General features: G+C 44.7%; 1 protein-coding gene across 8 annotated transcripts in view; it reads right to left on the bottom strand.

The window, feature by feature from the left end:
* KIF2A (kinesin family member 2A) overlaps positions 1 to 23,150 on the bottom strand; it is a 418,450-nt gene that overhangs the window by 158,981 nt on the left and 236,319 nt on the right. For all 8 annotated transcript variants that reach the window (XM_085631560.1, XM_085631589.1, XM_085631578.1 and 5 more), the window contains one exon: positions 15,386 to 15,528. In XM_085631560.1, the coding sequence (XP_085487686.1) occupies positions 15,386 to 15,528 (143 nt within the window). The remainder of the gene's footprint in view (positions 1 to 15,385; positions 15,529 to 23,150) is intronic.

The following is a 23,150-nucleotide window of genomic DNA, read 5'->3' as shown; positions in this document are numbered from 1 at the left end:
AGCATTGGGTCCAGATGTTGGCAAGCTGTTTTACTTTGAAGAAGTCTTTCCTATCATGAGGTAAGGGGACTCCTCATTTTGGAGATAGTGCGCATGGGTATCGACTCTAATGTTAAGAGTGTTAACCCGCGAGAGGGTGAGAATGGAGTAAGTGAGTGTAGTAAAGAGATGTCCATTCATAGATTAAGTAAATAATGAGAACTGCAACAACTACAGTTGGGGACATGTGAATCTACAGCGCTACATGCCAAGAACCGATGCTTACTGAGTAAGTAACATAGGGCCAGATGTACGAATATTGACATTTGCGAGTCTCAAATTACGTTGAATAGTGACTCGCAAAAGTGAATGTACAACAGTGTCTCGGACACTGTTTGCGATTTTCAATGGGGTCCCAAATTGCGTGCCTCAGTAATATTCATGAGGCCGTTGCAATTTGCGACCCCTTTGCGAATGGCTAGCACTCACAGGGATGGTGGCCTGCTGGGGTCAGCAGACCACCATGTCTGTGACTGCTTTTTTAATAAAGCGTTTCTTTTTTTTTTTTTTTTTAAACGCAGCCCGTTTTCCTTAACCCCTTCGCTGCTAGGCCTTTTCTCCCCCTGTCCTAAGCCCTTTTTTGGTTATTTGGGGTAGTTTGCGCTTTGGACTGTAACTTTTAGACCACATAAAGTATCCACGCAAACACATCATGGGGATTCTAAAGCCAAAATACAGCTACATTTTGGGGGGGGGGGGGGGGTCTTGGGGGCTAAAAATGGGAAAAAAACTGCTGCAAATGAAAGCGTCTGTTTTTTTCCCTGCAAATGGTATCAAAATAGGGTTTGTGGAGCTGAAATCACCATTTTCCCAGCTTTTAGGGAATGACAGACTTTTGTCAGTTAATGGTAGAAATGGGTATGAAAGCAATAATGGATCCTGGAAAGCTATACATTTGTGAAAAGTAGACAAAATTCTGAATTCAGCAAGGGGTCATTTGTGTAGATCCTTCAAGGTTTCTTTATAGAAACTAACAGTTAAATATAGGACAAATTGAAAATTAGTTGAGAAAAGCAGCTTTTTGTGTCAACGTTTTCACCTGTAACTTCTTCTAATTATGGTAGCTCTTTGAAAGCAATATACCGTTACATCGGCAGGACCTTACTGGTTGTGGGGATATATAGGACTTGTAGGTTCACCAAGAACCCGACGAACCCAGAGCCAAAAACTGAGCAGCGACTTGCGATGGTTTTTTTATTATGTAGCGGGTATATAGCAATTACTCTGGGAAAATGTATACATGGAAACATTGGTATGAAAGACACCTATGTATTTCTGAAATGGGAACAAAATAGAGTTTAGAAACAGTAGATATTTGCACATTTCCCAAATTGGGAACACTCATACTAGTTGCTGCTGCCCCCATCTGCCCCCCGGGGAGGGCAGAAAGGCTGTAATGGTGGCGAGGTGGGGGCATTGGCGTGCCCATTTCGGCAGCCCCCACCCTAAAAAAAATGCACCAAATAAATCCCTGGTGTTTAGTGGGCGATAAAGGAAAACGGGCTGCATTTAAAAAAGAAAAATGAAACTTTTCAGTTTAATCTTTTAAAGGCAGGCAGTGGTCCCTGGGACCACTGCCTGCTTTTACAATTTTTTTCACACCCATTCACAAAGGGGAAGGGGTCCCTGGGACCCCTTCCTTTTTGCGAGCTTCTTACCGCCCTTTTGAAAAGGGTGGTAAACTGCGAGTGTTTCGCTACCGCAAATGCGGTCTCAAAACAATCATACATTGCAGTCAGACTCGCTATTAGAAGGGACGCCCTTGGCATGCCCCTTCCTAATAGCGAGGCGCAAACCATATTTTGTAAGTTGCTAATAGGTTAGCGACTCATAAAATATGGTTTGTACATGGGGCTGACCAATTTTGCTGTCGCAAACAGGCTGAATTCCCGTGTGCGCTTTAAAAAAACAGTTGTACATCTGCCCCTAGATCCGTTCGAGGCATGTGTGCTGTATGCATGTTTTGCATAGACTATATAGCAGTATTATCTCTAAGAGGTGGCTAACCACTAGATGCCTCCCCTACATTGGCTTGTTGACGTGCCGTAATAGTACATCCACACAATAGTGTTTGGTAAGTGTGTGTGGTGTAGACCATGTTGCTGATTTACAAATGTCAGCTATAGAAATGTTACCTAAAAAGGCCATAGATGCCCCTATTGTGCGAGTGGAATGCGCTCTGGGGGTATAAAGTTCTTTTAGCTTTTGCGTAGCAAGTTTGAATGCACTTAACAATCCATCTTGAAATGCCAGATTTAGAAATAGAATTGCCTTTGTGAGGTGATGTAAATGAAACAAATAGTTGCTTTGTTTTATGAAAATCTTTTGTTCTTTTGATGTAATACAATAAAGCTCTTTTGACTTCAAGTCAGTGAAGAGCTTGTTCTGGTTCATGACAGAACACAGGTAACTCAACTGATTGGTAATATGGAAAACAGAAACCACTTTGGGAAGGAATTTGGGATTGGTGTTAAGAACTACCCTATCTTTATGGAGCTGAAAGAAGGGTTCTCCCAAAGTTAATGCCTGTAGCTCCCCAACTCTCCTTAATGAAGTGATTGCAATGAGGAATGCCACTTTTCAAGAGAGAAACTGTAAAGGACACTTATGTAGTGGTTCAAAGAGTGGACCCTTAAGTCTTGTAAGTACAACATTAGGATTCCACACTGGTGCCGGAGGAATTCTTGGTGGTATAACTTTTTAAGCCCTCCATAAATGCTTTGATAACAGGAACTTTGTAACAAGAACAAATGTTGTCTGTTTTGCAAATGCGCAGCTAATGCTGCAAGGTGCAATCTAATAGACGTGTAAGCTAGCCCACATTGCTGTAGGTTTAAAAGGTAACAGACAATGTTCTGAAAATAAGTATTTAGAGGTAGAGTTTTGTTGTTACCGCAGTAAACAACAAATAGTTTCCATTTTGCTGCATAGCAAGCTCTGGTAGTACGTTTTCAAGCTTCTTTCAAAATAGTAATACAGTCCATTGGCAAATTTAAATGTCCACACTCTAGGACTTCAGGAGACAAATCGCTAAGTTGAGCTCCTTGGGATTTGGATACTTGATTTCTCCATGGTTTTTAGTGAGGAGACTGGAGGTGAAATGTAGATTTTGATGAGGAACTACTAAGAGCTCTAACAAGGTGGTGTACCATGGTTGACGGGCCCAGGTGGGAGCTACCAAAATCAGTATCAGCGATGTTTGCCTGAGTTTCCAAACCAGAAACGGAAGGAGTGAGAGAGGCAGAAAAGCATAGGCAAATATCCCTGACCAATTCATACGCAGGGCACTGCCTTCGGAGTGAGGGTGTGGGAACCTGGAGGTGAAGGTTAGGCATTGTGTGTTGTCTACTGTGGCGAACAGATCTATTTGTGGGTATCCCCATTGTAGAAAGTATGGAAGGAGAACTTGGGGATGAAGTTCCCACTCGTGTATTTGCTGTCTCCTTCTGGTGAGGAGGTCGGCAATTTGATTGTTCACTCCTGGGAGGTGTTCTGTGCCAGAAGGTGAATCTTGTGATTGATAGTGCTAGAAGCTCTAGATAGTGGATGTTGAGACGTTTGTGTTTGTTGTCCCATAGACCCTGAATTGTTTAATGATGGAGATGTGCACCCCAACCCATGAGAGATTCGTCTGTTAGCATGAACTTGTGGAACAGGGTCAATGAAAGGCCGCCCTTTTGATAAATCTTGTGGGTTCGACCACTGCAGAGAGCGATGGGTGAGGCTGTCGACCAACACTAGATCTGTTAATTGACCCTGTGACTGATTCCACTGCAATGCTAAGCATTCTTGTGATGGACACATGTGTAGTCTTGCATGAGATACTATCGCAATGCATGACTCCATCATTCCCAGTCGCCGCATAAAAATCCTGGCGGGCAAGGTTTGGTCCGTTTGAAACTGCAGCAACAGAATTGGATATTGGAAATTCTGGCTGTACTGGGGAAGGCTAGAGCCGTGTGAGTGTTGAGAGAGGCTCCAAGATAAGATTTATCTGTGAATACTGTGGGTGAGACTTTTGAATGTTGAACGTGAAACCCAATTGGTGGAGTAGTTGTAGGGTGGTCTGAGTGCTTTGTAAACACTTTTGGTGTATGCTGGCTTTGATGAGCTAGTCGTCTAGGTAGGGGGAAGACATGAACCTGCTGTCTTCTGAGATTAGCTCATACTACTGATAGGCATTTTGTAAATACCCTGGGAGCAGTAGTTAGTCTGAATGGAAGTACTTTGAACTGATAGTGTTTGCCTGCTATCACAAATCTGAGATATTTGTGATGAGCTGGATGAATGGAAAGTGAAAATATAGATCTTTTAACTCCAGTGTGGATAAAAAATAACCTTACTGTAGGAGAGAAAGAATATGTTGAAGCATCACCATATGGAAATGTTCTGACCATATGTACTGGTTCAACTCTCTGAGATCCAAAATTGGTCTTAAGGATCTGTCCTTTTTGGGAATTAGAAAATAAAGAGAATAAACCACTGAACCTTAGTACTGAAATGAAACTGGTTCTATGGCTCCCTTTTGTAATATCTATCGCGCACTCCTGAGGCGGAAGCCGGGAGCTTTTAGAACTGTTAAAACTTCTTTTTGTGTCACGGAAATAACTTGTTGATTTCAAAACTCACCACACGCTAGCAAAGCGCCAGGGCACTCACCTTTTCTAAAAGCACAGCGAGCAGCGGAACTAGCGCTTACTCGTAACCGAACCAATCTCGGACAAAACGCCAATCTCGGCGAGGACTGAGGCCACGCCCCCTGAAGGCCACGCCCCCTGTCGCAGTACTTAAAGCGCTGACCACTAGCGCCTAAGTCAGACTATCGCGCACTCCTGAGGCGGAAGCCGGGAGCTTTTAGAACTGTTAAAACTTCTTTTTGTGTCACGGAAATAACTTGTTGATTTCAAAACTCACCACACGCTAGCAAAGCGCCAGGGCACTCACCTTTCTAAAAGCACAGCGAGCAGCGGAACTAGCGCGGACTCGTAACCGAACCAATCTCGGACAAAACGCCAATCTCGGCGAGGACTGAGGCCACGCCCCCTGAAGGCCACGCCCCCCCTGTCGCAGTACTTAAAGCGCTGACCACTAGCGCCTAGGTCAGACTATCGCGCACTCCTGAGGCGGAAGCCGGGAGCTTTTAGAACTGTTAAAACTTCTTTTTGTGTCACGGAAATAACTTGCTGATTTCAAAACTCACCACACGCTAGCAAAGCGCCAGGGCACTCACCTTTTCTAAAAGCACAGCGAGCAGCGGAACTAGCGCTGACTCGTAACCGAACCAATCTCGGACAAAACGCCAATCTCGGCGAGGACTGAGGCCACGCCCCTGAAGGCCACGCCCCCCTACCCCCTACATCATGTGCTGTCACCGGAAGCGCAGCGGACGAGCGCAGCGGGAGCGCCGTTTGCGCACCGAAGGCGCGCCTAAGGCAAGCCCGTCTGCGCCCGTCATCGCCAGTCCCCCTGGTCTAACCAGGCCCCACTTGCTCATACGATATGACCGTGAGGAACTCCCTGGCATGAACCCTAGCCAAAGATGCTCTGATGCTACTGGCATCCTGGGCCACTCGCAACTCTACTGCAATCGATGCCATTTTTCCACCAGCATGCCTACTCGCGTGTGGGGAGGCCGTGCCAGAACCACAACCCCGCCTCTGACGATACTACAGCTCAATGTCAGATCCCTCTCTAAACACCATCTAGAGGTAAATTCACTCTTACTGGATGAAAATCCTGACATCCTCTTTCTCTGCGAAACATGGCTACGAGACGGCGTAACTACCATCCCTAACCTGATGCTCCCAGATGAGTTTCACCTGGCCACCATAAACCGTGAAACTCGAGGCGGCGGCATCGCAGTCATCTATAAAAAGCACCTCACCTGCTCTTTTACCAAAGAATCTCTCCCAGACTGTGAATGCGCCCAATTTAAAATCAGCATTAGCCCTCAGTCTACGATATCTGGTCTATACATATATCGCCCACCAGGCCCGTCCTCGAGGTTCATTGACGCCCTCCTCGAAACGTCCACGGCGCTCATCACCAAATCCGCCAATTTCACGATTCTAGGTGACCTTAACCTGCATTTTGATTTAACTAATGACCATACAATCGCTAATCTTCTTGCAGATCTCTCGGCACTGCAACTTAACTCTCTTATCCATGCTCCTACCCATACAGCCGGCCATACCCTAGACCCAATTTTCACCAACATCCAAGAGGCAGTTACAGAGATCCCCACCCCATGGGATGGACGGACCACTACCTCATCAAACTAATGGTCCCAGCACCAAAACGTCAGTATAAAACTGAATCCAACCGTCGCTTAAAAAGACCTTGGCACAAACTCTCCACCCCCGCTCTTCATGAAACCCTAGGAGATTTCCACTGCGAAGCCAATCAGGAGATAGATGCGACCTATACCTCGTTCACTACCTGGATTACTAATGGGCTTGACACTCTCATCCCAGCCAAGCTGACTAAAGGACGTAACACACCCTCTAATCCGTGGTACGATGATACCCTTAAAGCGATGCGTAAGGACTGTAAAAAAGCCGAGCGTCAATGGAGGAAAAACTTTGACAATCAGGATAAGGCTAACTATTTATCCAAGCTTAAAATCTATCACAAAGCCATCAGCACTACCCGCGCTACTTTCTATGCTGACAAAATTAGCTCCAACCCGAACCCATCTAAAGTGATCTTTAAACTAGTCAAAGAACTCCAAAACCCTAGGTCGCCCTCTCCCAAAATCTCATCCAACGAACAATGTGAGCAGCTGGCCACATACTTCGTTGAAAAGGTCCAAAAAATCTATGCGACCTTTCTGCAGAACCCTCCTCACTCTGGAGAACTTAAGACACCAGCTTCCACCATCACCCCTCTTACCCAAATCCCTGCCATCACGGCTGCTGACCTGACCAAACTCTGCAAGAAAGTGAAGTCTGGCTCCCCAGCTGACCCTATGAGCCCCTCTCACTTCCTGGACTCGATTGACTTTTTCCTATCCCCCATGCTGGATATCCTCAATCTTTCCTTCACCTCTGCTTCTGTACCCATAGCTTGGAAGCAAGCGTGGGTATCACCGATAATCAAAAAACCCATCCTGGACCCTTCCAAGCCGGAAAACTTCCGGCCAATATCCCTCCTCCCCTGGATATCTAAAATAGCAGAAGCCCATGTCAATGGCATCCTCTCGAAACATGTGGACCACCACGGAATCCTGGATCCATCCCAAAATGGCTTTCGAGCGGGCCATAGTACTGAATCTGCCCTACTGGCCACCACCGAACATCTCCGGACGATTTTAGACTCCGGTCAAAGTGCTGCGCTGATCCTTCTAGATCTCAGCGCAGCCTTTGACACGGTATCCCACGACATTCTTCTGAAACGTCTGGAGATGGCCGGTGTGACTGGCATCGCTCTTGCATGGTTCCAATCCTTTCTTAAGGACAGATCCTTCAAGGTGTCAGCCCCCCCATTTCTCTCTAAATCCCATCCCATAGCTCCAGGAGTCCCCCAGGGCTCAGCGCTGAGCCCCTCCCTCTTTAACTTATATGTCCAGCCACTTGCGGATGTGGCCAAAGAGTGGGGGCTCACGGGGGTTTCGTACGCTGACGACACCCAGCTGGTCGTCACCCTCTCGGAAAGCCCGTCCATCGCGGCATCCAAGTTCAGAGAGGGCATGGCAGCGGTGGCACAATGGATGACGGATAATTACCTCCAACTTAATGCTGGGAAAACCGAGGTGCTCCTCCTTGGCCGAAACACCAGCCTATGGAACGAGCACTGGTGGCCGTCATCGCTTGGCACCACTCCACTCCCTAAAAACTGTGTAAAAAATCTGGGAGTCTGGATGGATGCTAACCTTAGCCTCCAGTCACACACTAAAAAGGTGGCAGCCGCCTGCATAGGTCTCCTAAGGAACCTCAGGCCTATACTCGGACTCTTTGACTCAAAGGCTCGCCAGCTAATTGTCCAGGCAACCATCTTGTCACGCCTGGACTATGCGAACGTCCTCCTCCTGGGAGCAAACAAAGCAGAAAAGGCTAGGTTCCAACGAATCCAGAACGCGGCGGCTACAACGCTGGTCGGTCTCCCACGCAGATGCTCAGCCAGAGCCACCATCCGCAAACTCCACTGGCTGCCCGTGGAACACAGAGTTAAATTTAAAGCTCTCATCACGATCTTTAAAATTGTCAAACAGGGAATTCCCCTCTGCTGCGAAACCTGGCCCGACCCTATGTTCCTGGGCGTGAACTTCGCTCCTCTAACCAACTTCTTCTGGAAGTACCCAGAAGTAAGCGCTGTCGCACTGGAGGTCGCTCCTTTAGCGTTCTCGGTCCCAAACTATGGAACGATCTCCCGCTCAGCATACGTTCCATAGACTGTCTCCCAGTCTTTCGCAAAGCAATCTAGACCCTCCTCTTTCCTGCTCTCTAGGGCCCTTATCTACTCCCCCGTCTAGTAGGTGTGAGCATGTCTCTCAGCGCCGGGACGCCCCATTGCTGGGGTAGCTGTTGCGCTTCACCAAACCTAGAAATTAGAAATTAATAGAAATTGCACCTCCGGTATGAGTAACTGCAAATGGTCTGACAACAGTTTGTAAACACGAGGTGGAATGTTTGGTGGATTGGAGGTGAGCTCCAGACAATAACAATGTTGGATAAGGTCTAGTACCCATTTGTCATTTGTTAATGGGGAGAAACTGTTGAAGTCTTTCCCCATAGGTGTTAAGTGATCGGAGGGAAGTGTGGGCAAGTCACTGTTTATTAGGGGAAGGGGTGTTACGTGATGTGGCGCCTTTAACCCTGCCTTTGGAATTGTTTTCTCTATATCCTCCTCTGCAGAAACCGCCAGATGAAAAGGATTAGTTGTTCCCTTTGTAAGAGGAGACATTTGGGTCTGAGGATGTTGTTTTGGACCCTGCTCTGTAAAACGAGAGGAGCCTCTATTAGATGAGGACTGGAGCGCTCCCATGGATTTTGCTACTTCAGTGTCCTTTTTCATTTTTTCTAAGGATTGGTCAACTATAGAACCAAACAGGTGTTCTTTATCAAAGAGGGTGCTCAAAATGGACTGTTGAACCTCAGGCTTAAAACCTAAGATCCTAAACCATGCATGCCTTCTATGGAGAATGCTGGTATGGATCTCTCTAGCTGCGATGTCAGCTGCGTCTAAAGCACACCTTATTAAGGAGTAAGAGATGAGTTTTCCCTCTTAAACTAACTACTGTGCCTTATTTTTGTGTTTGTCTGGGAAATATTGGAGCAATTGCTCCATCTCACCCCAGTGTGCCCTGTCATACCTAGCTAATAGGCCCTGGGTGTTTGCGATACGTAAGTGGTTAGCGGCTTCCTCACTTTGCTTTGGGTACACGGACCGCCGTGACCCAATTCTTCGTGTGTGCTACCGAAAATCGGAGCATTTGTATTCATTTTGGAAACGCTTATCCTTCCCATGCTTCTCTCCGGGTAACTATTGTTCTAACCAACTCTAGTGTTACACACTGTGACAACCGCTACAGTAGTAATAACCCCTTGTTCTTAACAGAGGTCACACTGGACTGTATGTTTTCATAGTACAGCGCCACCTGGTGCTCTTGTCTCCCTGACAGCGCCCTTCCCCTCGCTGGGGTAAGTTCATTATCAGTTGACATACATGGTTATTCACACTGGCACGATTCTGGCAGTTTTACAAACGATGACCAACGGCTTATTTTGCCTTGTTTTTTCCCCCCTTTACCACATGTGCAGTGCCCGGCTGGGTCCCAAGTGAGTACCCCCCTCCATTTGACTCTTTTCACTCCCCGAGGCGCCATTGTTCACGCTGTCAGATTAACCTCCGTCTCAGGTATAGGCCGTTCCAATATAGCTACGCTGTTGCCTTTATGGCTCACATTGATTATACTATTTTCCTCTTACATTGTAGATGTCTCTATATCACTAGGTCCTGAAGAGACCCCTTATCTCCATAGGGGTTGAAATGCCATCGACACTAACAAAGCGAACCATTCACTAGTGCCTATTATTATATAAGGACGCGGTTCCTACTACAAATGTTTCTTGATGGTCGACTTTAACAATTAGTTGGAAACCAAATGTATATGTCACAAATATGTCACAATTTTTTCTAGGTTCCATGTCCACTGGGGACACATTGCACTGTTGTTTTGACAAAAATTGCATCTGTGTGTGTGTGTGTGTATATATATATATTCACTGAAAAAACCATAGGTTTCACACGTTATAGTTAGCGGAAATTTTACTGATAAAAAACCAATGAAATTCCCCCGTTATAGTTAGTGCAGGCAACTATAACTCACGCGACCGCAATCCTCTGCTGATGCTAATACTGTATTTAGACACTTATTTGCCCATGTCTTCTTCCATACATTTTTAGCTATACATATATTACAAATATTTTTTTTTCATAAAGACACATATGTCATCAGCAGAAGATTGCGGTCGCGTGAGTTATAGTTGCCTGCACTAACTATAACGGGGGAATTTCATTGGTTTTTTATCAGTAAAATTTCCGCTAACTATAACATGTGTGAAACCTATGGTTTTTTCAGTGAATTTGCAAGGTTTTTTAAATGCTAATTCCTAACTATAACGTGTGTGAAACCTATGGTTTTTTCAGTGAATTTGTACGGTTTTTTAAATGCTAAGTTACTTTACGCCATTCGTGGCGTGCGCACCCACTTAACGCAGTTCGTTCCGTGCGCGCACGGTGCGCTTCGCGCACCGTGCGCGCACAGTGAGCACGCGGTGCGCTTCGCGCACCGCGCGCCCACTTTACGCAGTTAGTGCCGTGCACGCACGGTGGGCACGCGGTGCGATGACAAAGCAAGAAAGCACGTCAACAAATCTGTTTCTGCTTTCCTCCGTGACTATGGTATGGGTGCCATTTACCACAACAACTTGCGTTATGACATGCAAGACATTTATAGAGGAGATGGTGTGCACTTCAATGATGAAGGGAACAGAGTCTTCCTCTTAAACCTTAGACTCTGCATCGGTACTTACTTGTAGGTACCACTAAAAAATCATTTCATAAACACAACGGCTCTTTTTAGAGCCCCCTAATATCTAAACACTTAAATCTGATTTTTTTTTTTTTTTTTCTACCGTACGCTTACCGTAAGCTTACCGTACGCGTACCCCGTGATTTTTTTTAAAATCAATAAATAATTTCTTTGTACTTTACAGTCCTTCTTTGACCCCCTCACAAATGTAAGGGGGTCTGTAACTCTCCTCATTGCCCCCTTTCCTTGTTTTCACTCTTTTTTTTCAGACTGAAATACACAAAATGGCGGCCGCCGCTTCCTGGTTTCGGCCGATTCGAATGTTTACTAAGATCTAAGAGCCAATCAGAATCGCGCTCGCGCACGCCACCGTACGCTTACCGTAAGCGTACGGTAAGCGTACCGTAAGCGGGCTCAGATATATATATTGATTTAAAGGCTATTTTCTCAGAATCTACTGAACAGATTTACACCAAACCTACAAAAGGCACTTCCTTGACCTAGGGACTACCTCTCTGCCAAATTTTGAGTAATTCTGTTCAGCCGTTCGGGCTGTAGCTCGTTCTAAAGGTCCTATGGAAAAATGCATGGGAAAAACGCGTTTTGGGACCCCCCTTTTATCTCAGCCCCCGCTTGACGGATCCCCCCGAGACTTACAGGGTAGGAGCGGAGCGTAGCGCCCCACCTATTTTGAGAAATTCGCGAGGATTCGTCGACCGGCGCCAAAGTTATTCAAAATAGAATGTTGAGGTTTTCCTATGGAAACGTGGTCCTAACTATAACTACCTACTGGCGACCGCCAGTAGGTAATATATATATATTCACTTAAAAAACCATAGGTTTCACACATGTTATAGTTAGCTGGACATTTCACTCGTAAAAAAACAATGAAATTCCCCCGTTATAGTTATTGCAGGCAACTATAACTCACGCGACCGCAATCCTCTGCTGATGACGTCAGATATTACATCACTGATGACATATGTGTCTTTCTGAAAAATAAATATTTGTAATATATGTATAGCTAAAGATTAATGGAAGAAGACATGGGTAAATAAGTGTCTAAATACAGTGATGTAATATCTGACGTCATCAGCAGAGGATTGCGGTCGCGTGAGTTATAGTTGCCTGCAGTAACTATAACGGGGGAATTTCATTGGTTTTTTACGAGTGAAATGTCCAGCTAACTATAACATGTGTGAAACCTATGGTTTTTTAAGTGAATTATTTATATAACTACATATATATATATATTCAGTGAAAAAACCATAGGTTTCACACACGTTATAGTTAGCGGACTAGGTACCACTAAAAAAAATCACTTCATTAACACAACGGCTCTTTTTAGAACCCCCTAATATCTAAACACTTAAATCTGAATTTTATTTTTTTTAATTTTTTTTTTCTACCGTACGCGTACGGTAAGCTTACCGTACGCGTACTCCGCGATTTTTTTTTTTTAAATTAATAAATGTTTTTTTCGTAATTTTGTGTCCTTCTTTGACCCCCTTTCAAATGTTAGGGGGTCTGTAACTCTCTTCCTTGCCCCCTTTTCACGATATCTCCCTTTTTTTTTTCTGTTTGAAACACACGAAATGGCGGCCGACACTTCCTGATTTCGTCCGATTCGAATGTTTACAGTCATGTGACAACCAATCAGATTTGAGCTCGCGCACGGCACCGTACGCGTACGGTAAGCTTACCGTAAGCGCACGGTAAGCTGCCACAGATATATATATTGATTTAAATGCTATTTTCTCAGGAACTACTGAACAGATTTACACCAGACCTACAAAAGGCACTTCCTTGACCTTATGGCTACCTCTCTGCCAAATTACAAGTAATTCTGTTCAGCCGTTCGGGCTGTAGCTGTGTCTAAAGGTCCTATGGAAAAATGCATGGGGAAAACGCGTTTTGGGACCCCCCTTTTTTCTCAGCCCCTGCTTGACGAATCCCCTGAGACTTTCAGGGTAGGAGCGGAGCGTAGCGCCCCATTAGTTTTGAAAATTTCGCGAGGATTCGTCGACCGGCGCCAAAGTTATTCCAAATAGAATGTTGCGGATTTCCTATGGAAACAGGGTCCTAACTATAACTATCTACTGGCGACCGCCAGTAGATAATATACACACATATATATATATACACACACACACAATTACTGTTCGTACTAAATACTGCGTTGTATATGTTTTTTCTCTTTTTGATATCGACCTAACCCTTAGTAATTGCGATTGCGCACGTAAGTATTATTATCACATACATTGCCCCACAGGAACCATTGTTTCTGCTTATATCATCATGCCTTTAAGCATAGGGAGTGTTCGACTTAACCCATGTGTGGACTCAAGTGTTTCAAGTAGAAAGCACTCTCCTAATGTTTCTCTATGTAATGGTACCCCATGATATTCTGCTGCTCTAGCAATGAGCTGTTAATAAGCCAAATTATCATTTGGTGGTGATGGTTTTGCAGGATAAATGTCTGGCTCACTGTTTACTGGAGGGTCATGGTGCAATCATTCCATGGGTCTGCAGGCAAATGAGTATCATCATCACCCTGATCCACATCTGGATCTGTATGAGGAGATCCCTGGGGTGTGTAATGGATCTTCAATTATTAATTGTGGAGAAGATGGTGGAGGTTGAGAGGGTTGTGTGGCAGGACAAACAGGGTTAGTAGCCATGTCCTCCTTCTTTAAGGGAATCTTATCAGATGTGTTCTCTGCAGGAAGCTTGTGTTTTGCGGTTTTGTTTAGCCAAAATATGTCCAGTTTCAGGATTAATATACATTTTCTTTTGTATGGGATCCAATTTGGGCTTAAGAACATCTAAGATTGGTTCTGGAGGCTCGAGAACATTGTCTTTGGATTTCGGTGTTGAAATCGACTTGTCTTTAGAATGTTTTAGCTCCGAAGCCACTTGTAATACCACTTTATGCTTAGCGCACGCTTTACAAAGTGCAAAAATAAATAAATACGCGTGTTTGTGCTTCGAAGAGGAGGGTTTCAGCTCCGACCCAGATTTGTCCTTGGAGCAAGATGATTTCAGATCCGAAGGTAATTTCGGCTGACTCGGTCCCCATAGCCGGAAGGCTTGACTGTTTGTTTCTGTGCAGAGTCGAGAGGTTGGGCGGGGCGTCGGAAACATTGTCTCAGTGCCACCCTTGGCCAGAAGGCAGAGGTGGTACCGTAGCCTTATGAGTTTTAGAAGAGGACTTTGGGAGCAAAGGGTCTTCGGTACTCACAGCACCCTGGCCCGGAGGCACATCTTTGGACTCCAGATTGATCTTGAGTTTGGAATCAGACTCTGGAACGGAGAGGGCCTTTTCTTCTGTATCGGACGCTTCGATCTCTTCTTGTTCGGATTCCTCCCCGAAGATATTCGGAGTGTGTTGGATGCTTTGGCGCTGAATCTCTTGTCTTTGAAACCAACGATCACGTGGAGCCTTCTTGGACCGAAAAGACTTACATGCTTCACAGTCTTCCTCTTTGTGCTCCGGAGAGAGGCACAAGTTCCAAACTCGGTGTAGGTCGGTGCGAGGGTACTTGGCGTGGCACCCAGGACAGAATTGGAATGGAGTCCAATCGTTCGGCAGAAGGCTGGCGCAACGTGGCAAGGCCAACAGCCGCCCACGAGGTTTTAGATCGAAAATGGAGAGTTTGCCGATTGGTCTGATATGTGGAGAACAGGGAAATGCATACGGAAACAATACGTCAAGTGTAGAGTGGATTGTGCACAGAGGGGAATCCGAAGAACGGTTTCAAATGGGAGCACGGCAATACATGTTCCAACCCAATGCACAGAGAATCAAATTAGTGTGGAAAGATTGGGATTTTTGGACTTGCTACAGGTATCCCCATTCCATAGTGAAAAGAAATCAGTTTGTCCTTTCTATGAGGATGCAATTGCAATTTATAGAATGTCCTTCTACCTTTTGATTTGTGTTATTAAAAAGTGCTGACAGATTTGAACATTTAAGAATGTACTTGAAAGGACTGAATTAGATAAATAAAAATGTGTCTTTAGAGATGCGATAAAACAAAAATTTTACAAAGCATTTGAGGATCTCACAATTAGGCAGAGATAACTAGGATAAGTGATCAATAAACCTCCATTGAAGAAGCAAACAACCAATCCCTACCACTATTCAAACTGTACGTTTGTTAATGACATTGGTTTTGACAATTCATAATTTTTTAATTTATAGAACTTACAATGAATGTGGAGTCAAAAATTAAAACACGTAAATAATTCAACAATGTTTTATGATTCCATTAAAAAAATACACAAAAAGACTAACTAAAACAAGTCGTATACCTGCAGCTGTTTCCTATTTCAATAAGCTTCAATACATCTTCAACACATTTCACTTCGCGTTCCTGCAGTCCTACCACCTGGACTTGCTGTTTGCCATCCTCCAGCACTCTTAGCTTGGTCTTCCGGTTCAACAAGTCGAAAACCTTGAATCAGTGTTTTTAAAATGATTAGAAATAACAGAAAATACACAAATATATTTACTGCATACTAAACTGAGCAAAAGAGTGCTGAAAAATAAGCTTGCCAAAAGCTAGTTTCTAAAACAGACTTAATGCCATTTTCATGTAAAGCCTAAGAAACCAAAAGACTTTAATTCCATAAAATGGATTAAACATTTTAATCAAGTTTGGACATTTACCTTAAGTGCCCATATCTATACTCGGGATGTGTACCATGTAACAGTTGACACTGCTCTGTAAGCTTTAAGTAAAACTTGTTCGCTATTATATAATATAAGCAAGCCTTTCTCTACAGTATGGAATAATACATTATCACTTTCATTACTGATACAATCTACTCAAAATAAATATGTATACAGACATGTGGTAGTGTCTTAACTGAAAGGTCATTTGAAGTCTAGAGTTCAGAGAAAGCACTAAAAGCATTGTACAGTAAAAATCTTATCAAATATCTTATATGAGACATACGTTGCAGAGCAACAGATTCTTTCACAATATCATTCACCTCTCTATGCTTGACAATGTTACATCTGTGTAGTCCATTAAATTAATAGTGCGGATAAAAGTGAACCAGGTTAAGCAAAGTCATGCAACATCTATTTGATTGCTAGCAATGATATCATGAGGTTCTTGAGTGTTTGATTTCAGAGCAAGTATGTAGCAGACAGCAGTTCCAAACAAAAGAGGGGTTGGCGGGGGTAAAGACAGTAGTCCGAGCCACAGATGCTGCCATATGGGTAAGGGAGAAGAGAGCTAGAGGAGAAAGGTTATACAAAAAAGTCAGTTGCATGTTGTGCATGGAGATCTTTGTAGGTCCTGTCAGGTGTAGCTAATCAAAGGAATTTATAAAATGCAAACCAAGCACCTTGTTATTATACTACCGCCAGAATAAGTCAAGATGTGGAATGGAATCCAGCTTGGTAAAAGATGTACCTCAGGGAATGCTGCCATTGTTTGGTAAAATACCTGCTTCGGTAAAATAATAGTAAAAGAAAAACCTCTATCAAATGAACTTTATTTTGTGGACAGTTACAAAGCAACAAAAATACGCTGAACAATTTACAGGATCAAGGGGTTAACAGATCGCTGATATTCTTGACATTACGCAAGTCAGCAGTAAAGTGCGCTAAATGTTAATCTTTGAAGAGGAACTTAAGAACAGCCAAGTAGTAAGAGCATTCTGAGAATGAAAAAGGTAAAGACAATCCTGTTGATACGTTTAAAATATCAGATTTAACACTGTGCACTCAACTGCAACTGTCTTGCCTTCAATTACAATTAAGTAGGTAGCAGGAGCAGCTGTGCACTTTTAAAACGGCGCAGTATACTAAACCCTAACTTGTGGTAATTTCAATTAAGAAATGTGTTAAACGTCATGGGCTTCAGCTAATAATGTAAGATGAAAAAAAAGTAATCACAATAAAGAGAGAGAAGAGAGAGAAAGAGAGAAAGAGAGAGAAGAGAGAGAAGAGAGAGAAAGAGAGAAAGAGAGAAGAGAGAGAAGAGAGAAAGAGAGAAGAGAGAGAAGAGAGAGAAGAGAGAAAGAGAGAAGAGAGAGAAGAGAGAAAGAGAGAAGAGAGAGAAGAGAGAAAGAGAGAAAGAGAGAGAAAGAGAGAGAAAGAGAGAGAAAGAGAGAAAGAGAGAGAAAGAGAGAGAAGAGAGAAAGAGAGAGAAGAGAGAAAGAGAGAGAAAGAGAGAAAGAGAGAGAAAGAGAGAGAAGAGAGAAAGAGAGAGAAGAGAGAAAGAGAGGGAAGAGAGGGAAGAGAGGAAGAGAGGAAGAGAGGAAGAGAGGAAGAGAGGAAGAGAGGAAGAGAGGAAGAGAGGAAGAGAGGAAGAGAGAAAGAGAGAAAGAGAGAAAGAGAGAAAGAGAGAGAGAGAGAGAGAGAGAGAGAGAGAGAGAGAGAGAGAGAGAGAGAGAGAGAGAGAGAGAGAGAGAGAGAGAGAGAGAGAGAGAGAGAGAGAGAGAGAGAGAGAGAGAGAGAGAGAGAGAGAGAGAGAGAGAGAGAATCTATTGCAATTTCCATCTAACACTTTAGATTCCGGGAGCACACTTAACTCTGGGACACTTTTCGGTAAACTGCATCACTGGGGTACAACATGTACAACATCTTTTCGCAGAGTGAACAAAACTAAGCAGAAACAGTGTGGATATTTATAGTTTGATGTGTTTCGATTGTCTTATCAACCACAGCTAAGGGACTAATATACAAAATGCTGTTCATCCATTATCTTTTGCCGATAGTCAGAAAGCAAAATGAAACAGGAGAGTATGCAAGATTGTCTGTTGCACGCTGGAAGAGTTCCAATCTGTCTGGTGAAGGACTAAGATGAGATGCTGTGTAATCCTGAGGTGCAGAACTGTGGAGTAATTACTTAAAATTACACTGATCGTAAGTTCCTACACAGACAGAGAAGTTCTTACCCTCATTTTTAACTTCGTATCTAGAGACAGTCATGGTAGTAGGAAGCCATGATAGTAGGGAGCAACAGTATTGAGAGGTGGCTGTGCACCAAAATCAACTGATGAATATCTTGACTTTCTCATAAAACGCCCTGTACCAACCACTAACAACTATGTAATAAATAAATATGATGAAATGCATCAAATTGAAAATGTCCCTTTTGATACGGAGCACATCTTCTAGTTTGCCTCACATAGAATTCCACTACACAAATACCCACCAGGATGAAGGGGTCTTAGTAACAGAAACGTGGGTCATTGTTGAGGATAACACTCAACAAGAACTTCTTATAATTGGAAGGTGATTTTTACATTCAAATCAAAGGTGTATCTACTGGCGGAAACGGATACCAGTTTTGCTTAGTTGTACTGTCTGCCAAGCAGGTACTGGGAGAACATGGCGGCCGGCTAGGAGGTCTGGTCGGGAGAACCCTGCCTGCTCTGGTGATTAAGAACGCTTTGCGCATGTAAAAGTCGACACTCCACTCCATGTGGGGGAACGTGAAGGTGATTTGGTCAATATCGCGGGCTTGGAAAAAAAACATAATCTGTAAAAGCGGACGCTACGGATTTTTCTCTAGTAAAAGATCTATATCCTGGCCAGTGTGGCCAGATTGTTAGACCCGTCCCAAGCCCAATGCAGCTCAAATATAAGCCCAAAATAAGCCCAATCAGACCAGTTCCAGACCAAAAACCAGCCCAAATTAGCAAGTGTCCAATTAAGCGCAAATCGACATCAGAACCAATTTTAACGACAAATATACATTCTATTCAATATACAGATGGTGGGAGGGTGTTAGCAGCAAGGCACATACTTTGCATATGCTTCATTTAAATTGTTTTTATCATTAACATGGCCATGGATGCAAGGCAACATTAAAAAATGTCCAGCGAACTGGTGATTAATGATCCTGCTGGAGAGCAGTCCTTTGCCTGTTTGTAGTTTTGAAATGCAGATAGGCTGTATTTTATTTGGATAGCTCAGTGGGTTACTGCCTTTGTCACAGAGATTCTTGTGTTACTTGCAGTTCAGAAATTACAATCCTAACATAGGACAGTGACCTATGAACTGTCATCAAAGAGCTGCATACAAACATGGATGGTATAGTTAGAACTTCACTTTTTGTGTTACTATATAGTTAGAAATTCCCCAGTCTTTCATTATTTTAATGTTGCTCAAATGAGTTTGGGCCGATATACATTTTTATTAGTAAAGCCAACCCCCAACCACTGGGTATGCTTTAAATCTTGAGTTTGTGCTTTCCCAGCCCAAACCCGCTTAAAATATACTGCCCAACAGTATGGATGACATTTAATTCCTACACCTTGTAATCCTCATTGACTTATGTGACATTCCCTATAGACTGAATGACATACTTGTATGATTCATTGTCTCTGTATATTGTGATTACGAGTAAGTGAAAATAAAACAAAACAGTACCTTTATGCCACAGCTTCTCAATATAATGTAGCGAAACGTACACCGGGACGTAGCAGTAATTGAAGGAACTATATGTGTATGTGTTGGTTCATTTGAAGTCTTCAAACGTAGATAAATGATTAGTTTCCACCTCACTCACTCACTGTGATGAGGCACAAGCAATCGTTGCCAAATAGATGTGGATAAAATCATGCACACCTCAGATTTGCACAGTTGAGGAGCGTGATCCCTCTCTCGCACACTACGTCAGTCTCCTCTCCTGAGCTGCATAAGTACTGTGACACCCTACACTGTCATATGAATAGCGCTATACAAGTTACAACAAATGAAATGCATATGATAGGGGGCTACAGAGACATGAAGGGCACTGTTGGAGGTTGGTAGCAATGGTATCTGTGGAGAAAGAGGTCATTGGTGCGGCGTCAAAAAAGACTTTCGCACTAGCGCTAAACACGGCCCTGTCATTGCCTTTCTGTTTTCATTTAACTAGCAGTCAACTCAGGTCATTAGGGCAACATATTTTAAAGTGCGTGCTAATTATATCCCTTTTACTTTCAAATAACTCTCGACATACACACAGAATTGATCCTTTGGATCATGGGGTGACTGATGTCTCACTTACCTGGTCCTGGTCGGTGGTGAGTCACGCGGTCACCGGTGGTGGGTGGCTGGAAGTGGACTGGAAACGAAAACTAAAGCTGCCTGGCAGCAGGCATGGTGGCGTGGCACTGGCAGTGGCTGGGCCTAGGCGCTGGCGGGCCTGGGGCTGGGCGCTGGGGCAGGCCTGGGCGCTGGCGGGCCTGCCCGGCTGCCCTGGCTGGGCACTGGAGTGACTAACCCTGGGGGCTGGGGCTGGAGCGAGGTGGGCCTGGGGGGCTGGGCCTGGTGATGATGATGAGTGCACACACACGTCGGAGTCGGAGGACTCGTTGTCGCCGTCTCCAGTCCTCTCAGGCAGCACAGTGACAGACATCTTCTTCTTCAGTCAGACAGTAAAGTAAGTAACAGTGAGTTAACACTGCCTGCTGGCTGCTGCACTGCACTGACTTGACTACACTCGTCATCAGCAGACAGTCAGCAGTGGCAGCACCACCAAGCACCAACCATCAGTGATCACTTCACTTCACTGAGATGGATCAATCGCCGCCGCACCGTGCCGAAAAGACCGTGCTGAGTGCTCACGTCAGCCCCCGCATTATATGGGAACCGCGGGGGCTGACCTAAAATTAATTCCAAGTGCCGTCATTGGTAGCGTTTTCGCGCGCTACAACATTACGGCCCTGGAGACCCCCACATTGGCTAATTATTTGCCACGAGGGGTACGGTAAAGTTAGGTGGTGCCTGCGTGGTCTGGCTCTTCTTGTCGGTGTGACGTCACGTCGTGACTCGTGACTCACAGTAGAGTGTGTGTGCACTGTGCCTGAGCCTGCCTGCGCAGCTGCGTTCTGATTGAATGATTTGTGCATTGCTGCCAATGCCAATTAAATTCCAATGCCAATTTAATGCCAGACTCAGACAGTGCGATCTCATGCATGTGGCGATGGTGGGCGCCCGCCCCAGGCCAGTAATTCCCGCACAACTACATAAATCCAGCCCAAAAGTAGCCCCCCGCCAGGCATGGGTTTTTCCCGCACAACTGGGGAAAAAGTCGCCCAATTGTGCGGGAAATAGCCCAATCTGGCAACCTTGATCCTGGCGTTGATGCGAGGAGTCACGGAGACTCAGTGCGGGGGCAGGCGGGTCGCGGAGGAACCAACTCCGGAAGGCTCTTTACGGTGGGTGGAGTCAGCCGTCAACGCAAGGCGGTCCAGGAGAGCTGTGGGAAGGATTTGCTTTCGGGGAACGATTAGCTGCTCTGGAGCAATACCACAGCAGAGCCAGCACAGGAGCCTGTCAGTGGAAGGTGAAAACTACGTTGTGGAAGCAACATCTTGCATCACTAAAAAGGGCAGGGTCAGCGAGCATGACTTCGGAAAGTGTCTTGGGGGTAAATAAATAAATAAGCATATGGCCTTCACTTTCTGACATGGGGAAGGAAGGAGGGGATCAGAGGAACCAGGAAAAGGAAGAAACTGTACAAACCCCTCAAAAAGAGGGCAGGGAACTTGAAGCAGGGAAAAAGCTACTGCTTACAAACAAGGAAATTAGGTATCCCCCCCTCCATCATCTCCCCAATTAAAAGCGCGTCTTTTTTACTAGTATATATTTCTCAGAAACAAAATAGGGGGCACGCTAAACTTCTAGCCCCACCGCTATCTGCCCCGTCTAGGGAAAAGGGTAAGGCTCTTAAGCCTAAAATCACATTGTCTCTGTGCTCTTTTTTTAAGGTGCAAGCTAGGCTGCCTTCTCCTCCAGAGTCTGACGATACAAAACTCTGGGAAAAAACCCTGCCTCGGAAGAGTCACAGGGCACCTGCGGAGGCAAATATTGCGCTCAACAATAGGTTTCAGGTTCTGGCGATGAGCGATCAGGAAGTGTCTCAGGAAGCGACTCGGGTAGAGTCTTCAACCCCGCAATTACATGGCGGCCAAGACGACGTACAAAGCCAAGGCCGGAGCAAACACCTGACTCCAAATCCCAATAACCCCAGTAGTTTAACCAGTATGCGGTCCGATCAACAGATATCTAAGGAAGCTGTATCAAATTCTGGGGTGGAAAAACTGATGGAGTCCATGATCTTGGAGATGAGAGAGAAGTTCGCCATCTCGGAGAGAAACCAGGGCAAGATTCAGGAGTCGTGTGAGGCATTGGAGGACAAAAATGACCGCCTTGATGAATCGAGTGGCAATAGTTAAGGCCTCTCTGACAGATCTTGCCAAGGAAGTCGTGGAAAACCGAGAGGAAATAAAGGCACCAAAATCAAGGGAAAAATACCTTAGGGACAAGATGGAGTCCTTGGAGAATAATGCCCGAAAGAATGACTTGAGATTGTTAAATATTCCGGAGGGGAAAGAAGGTGAAAGTGTCAAAAGTCTTCTAGTGAAGATGCTTTGTGAGTTTATTCCGGGCCTGGATCCATCAGTACTGGAGAAAGATATACAAAGGGCTCATAGAGACCCTTTCAGGAGTACTGGGGCAAGGAAGAATCCACGGAAGTTTCTTATTAACTTTGAGTCCTATTCTCTGAAAGAGAGGATCTTAGCATAGGCGGGTATATACAAAAAAGACGATTGGTCATTTAGGATCCGCTCCGACATCTCCAGGGTCACCCAAGATCACCAATGGGAACTAAGCAAATTTATTCAGGAACTGAAATAACTGGGGGCAACAGCGCAAATGTGTTTCCCTGCGTCCCTAAGAGTTATGTGGCAAAACAAGATGGATAACTTCAGAGATCCCCAAGTAGTGGAGTTATTTATAAACCAGATTAAGCCACAGTAGAAGATGTTAGATAGGGTCCAGAGCAGGCAGGGCCTCGAAGGGCAAACATATTCAGCCCAAGGAAGGATGGGAGGGTTCTCCGGGGGTTGTTCACGAATCTATTAACACACATTTTTTCACAGGGGAGTTGGGAGCATATAGGGGGGGGGGGGGAAGGAAAATGTCCAAATTTGTGGTTTAGAGGAATTGTGGACAGAGGGTGAAAACAGGGTCTGAAGCACATAACCACTAATCTTAATGATGATTAGAATATAATCCTGGAATGTTAACGGGTTGAGGGTAAGGAGGAGGAGGCAGAAGATA

Source organism: Triturus cristatus, chromosome 2_1 (genome assembly GCF_964204655.1).
Source record: "Triturus cristatus chromosome 2_1, aTriCri1.1, whole genome shotgun sequence".
NCBI lineage: Eukaryota > Metazoa > Chordata > Amphibia > Caudata > Salamandridae > Triturus > Triturus cristatus.
The sequence above is the reverse complement of the archived record's forward strand: the minus strand, read 5'-3'. Positions and strand labels throughout refer to the sequence as shown.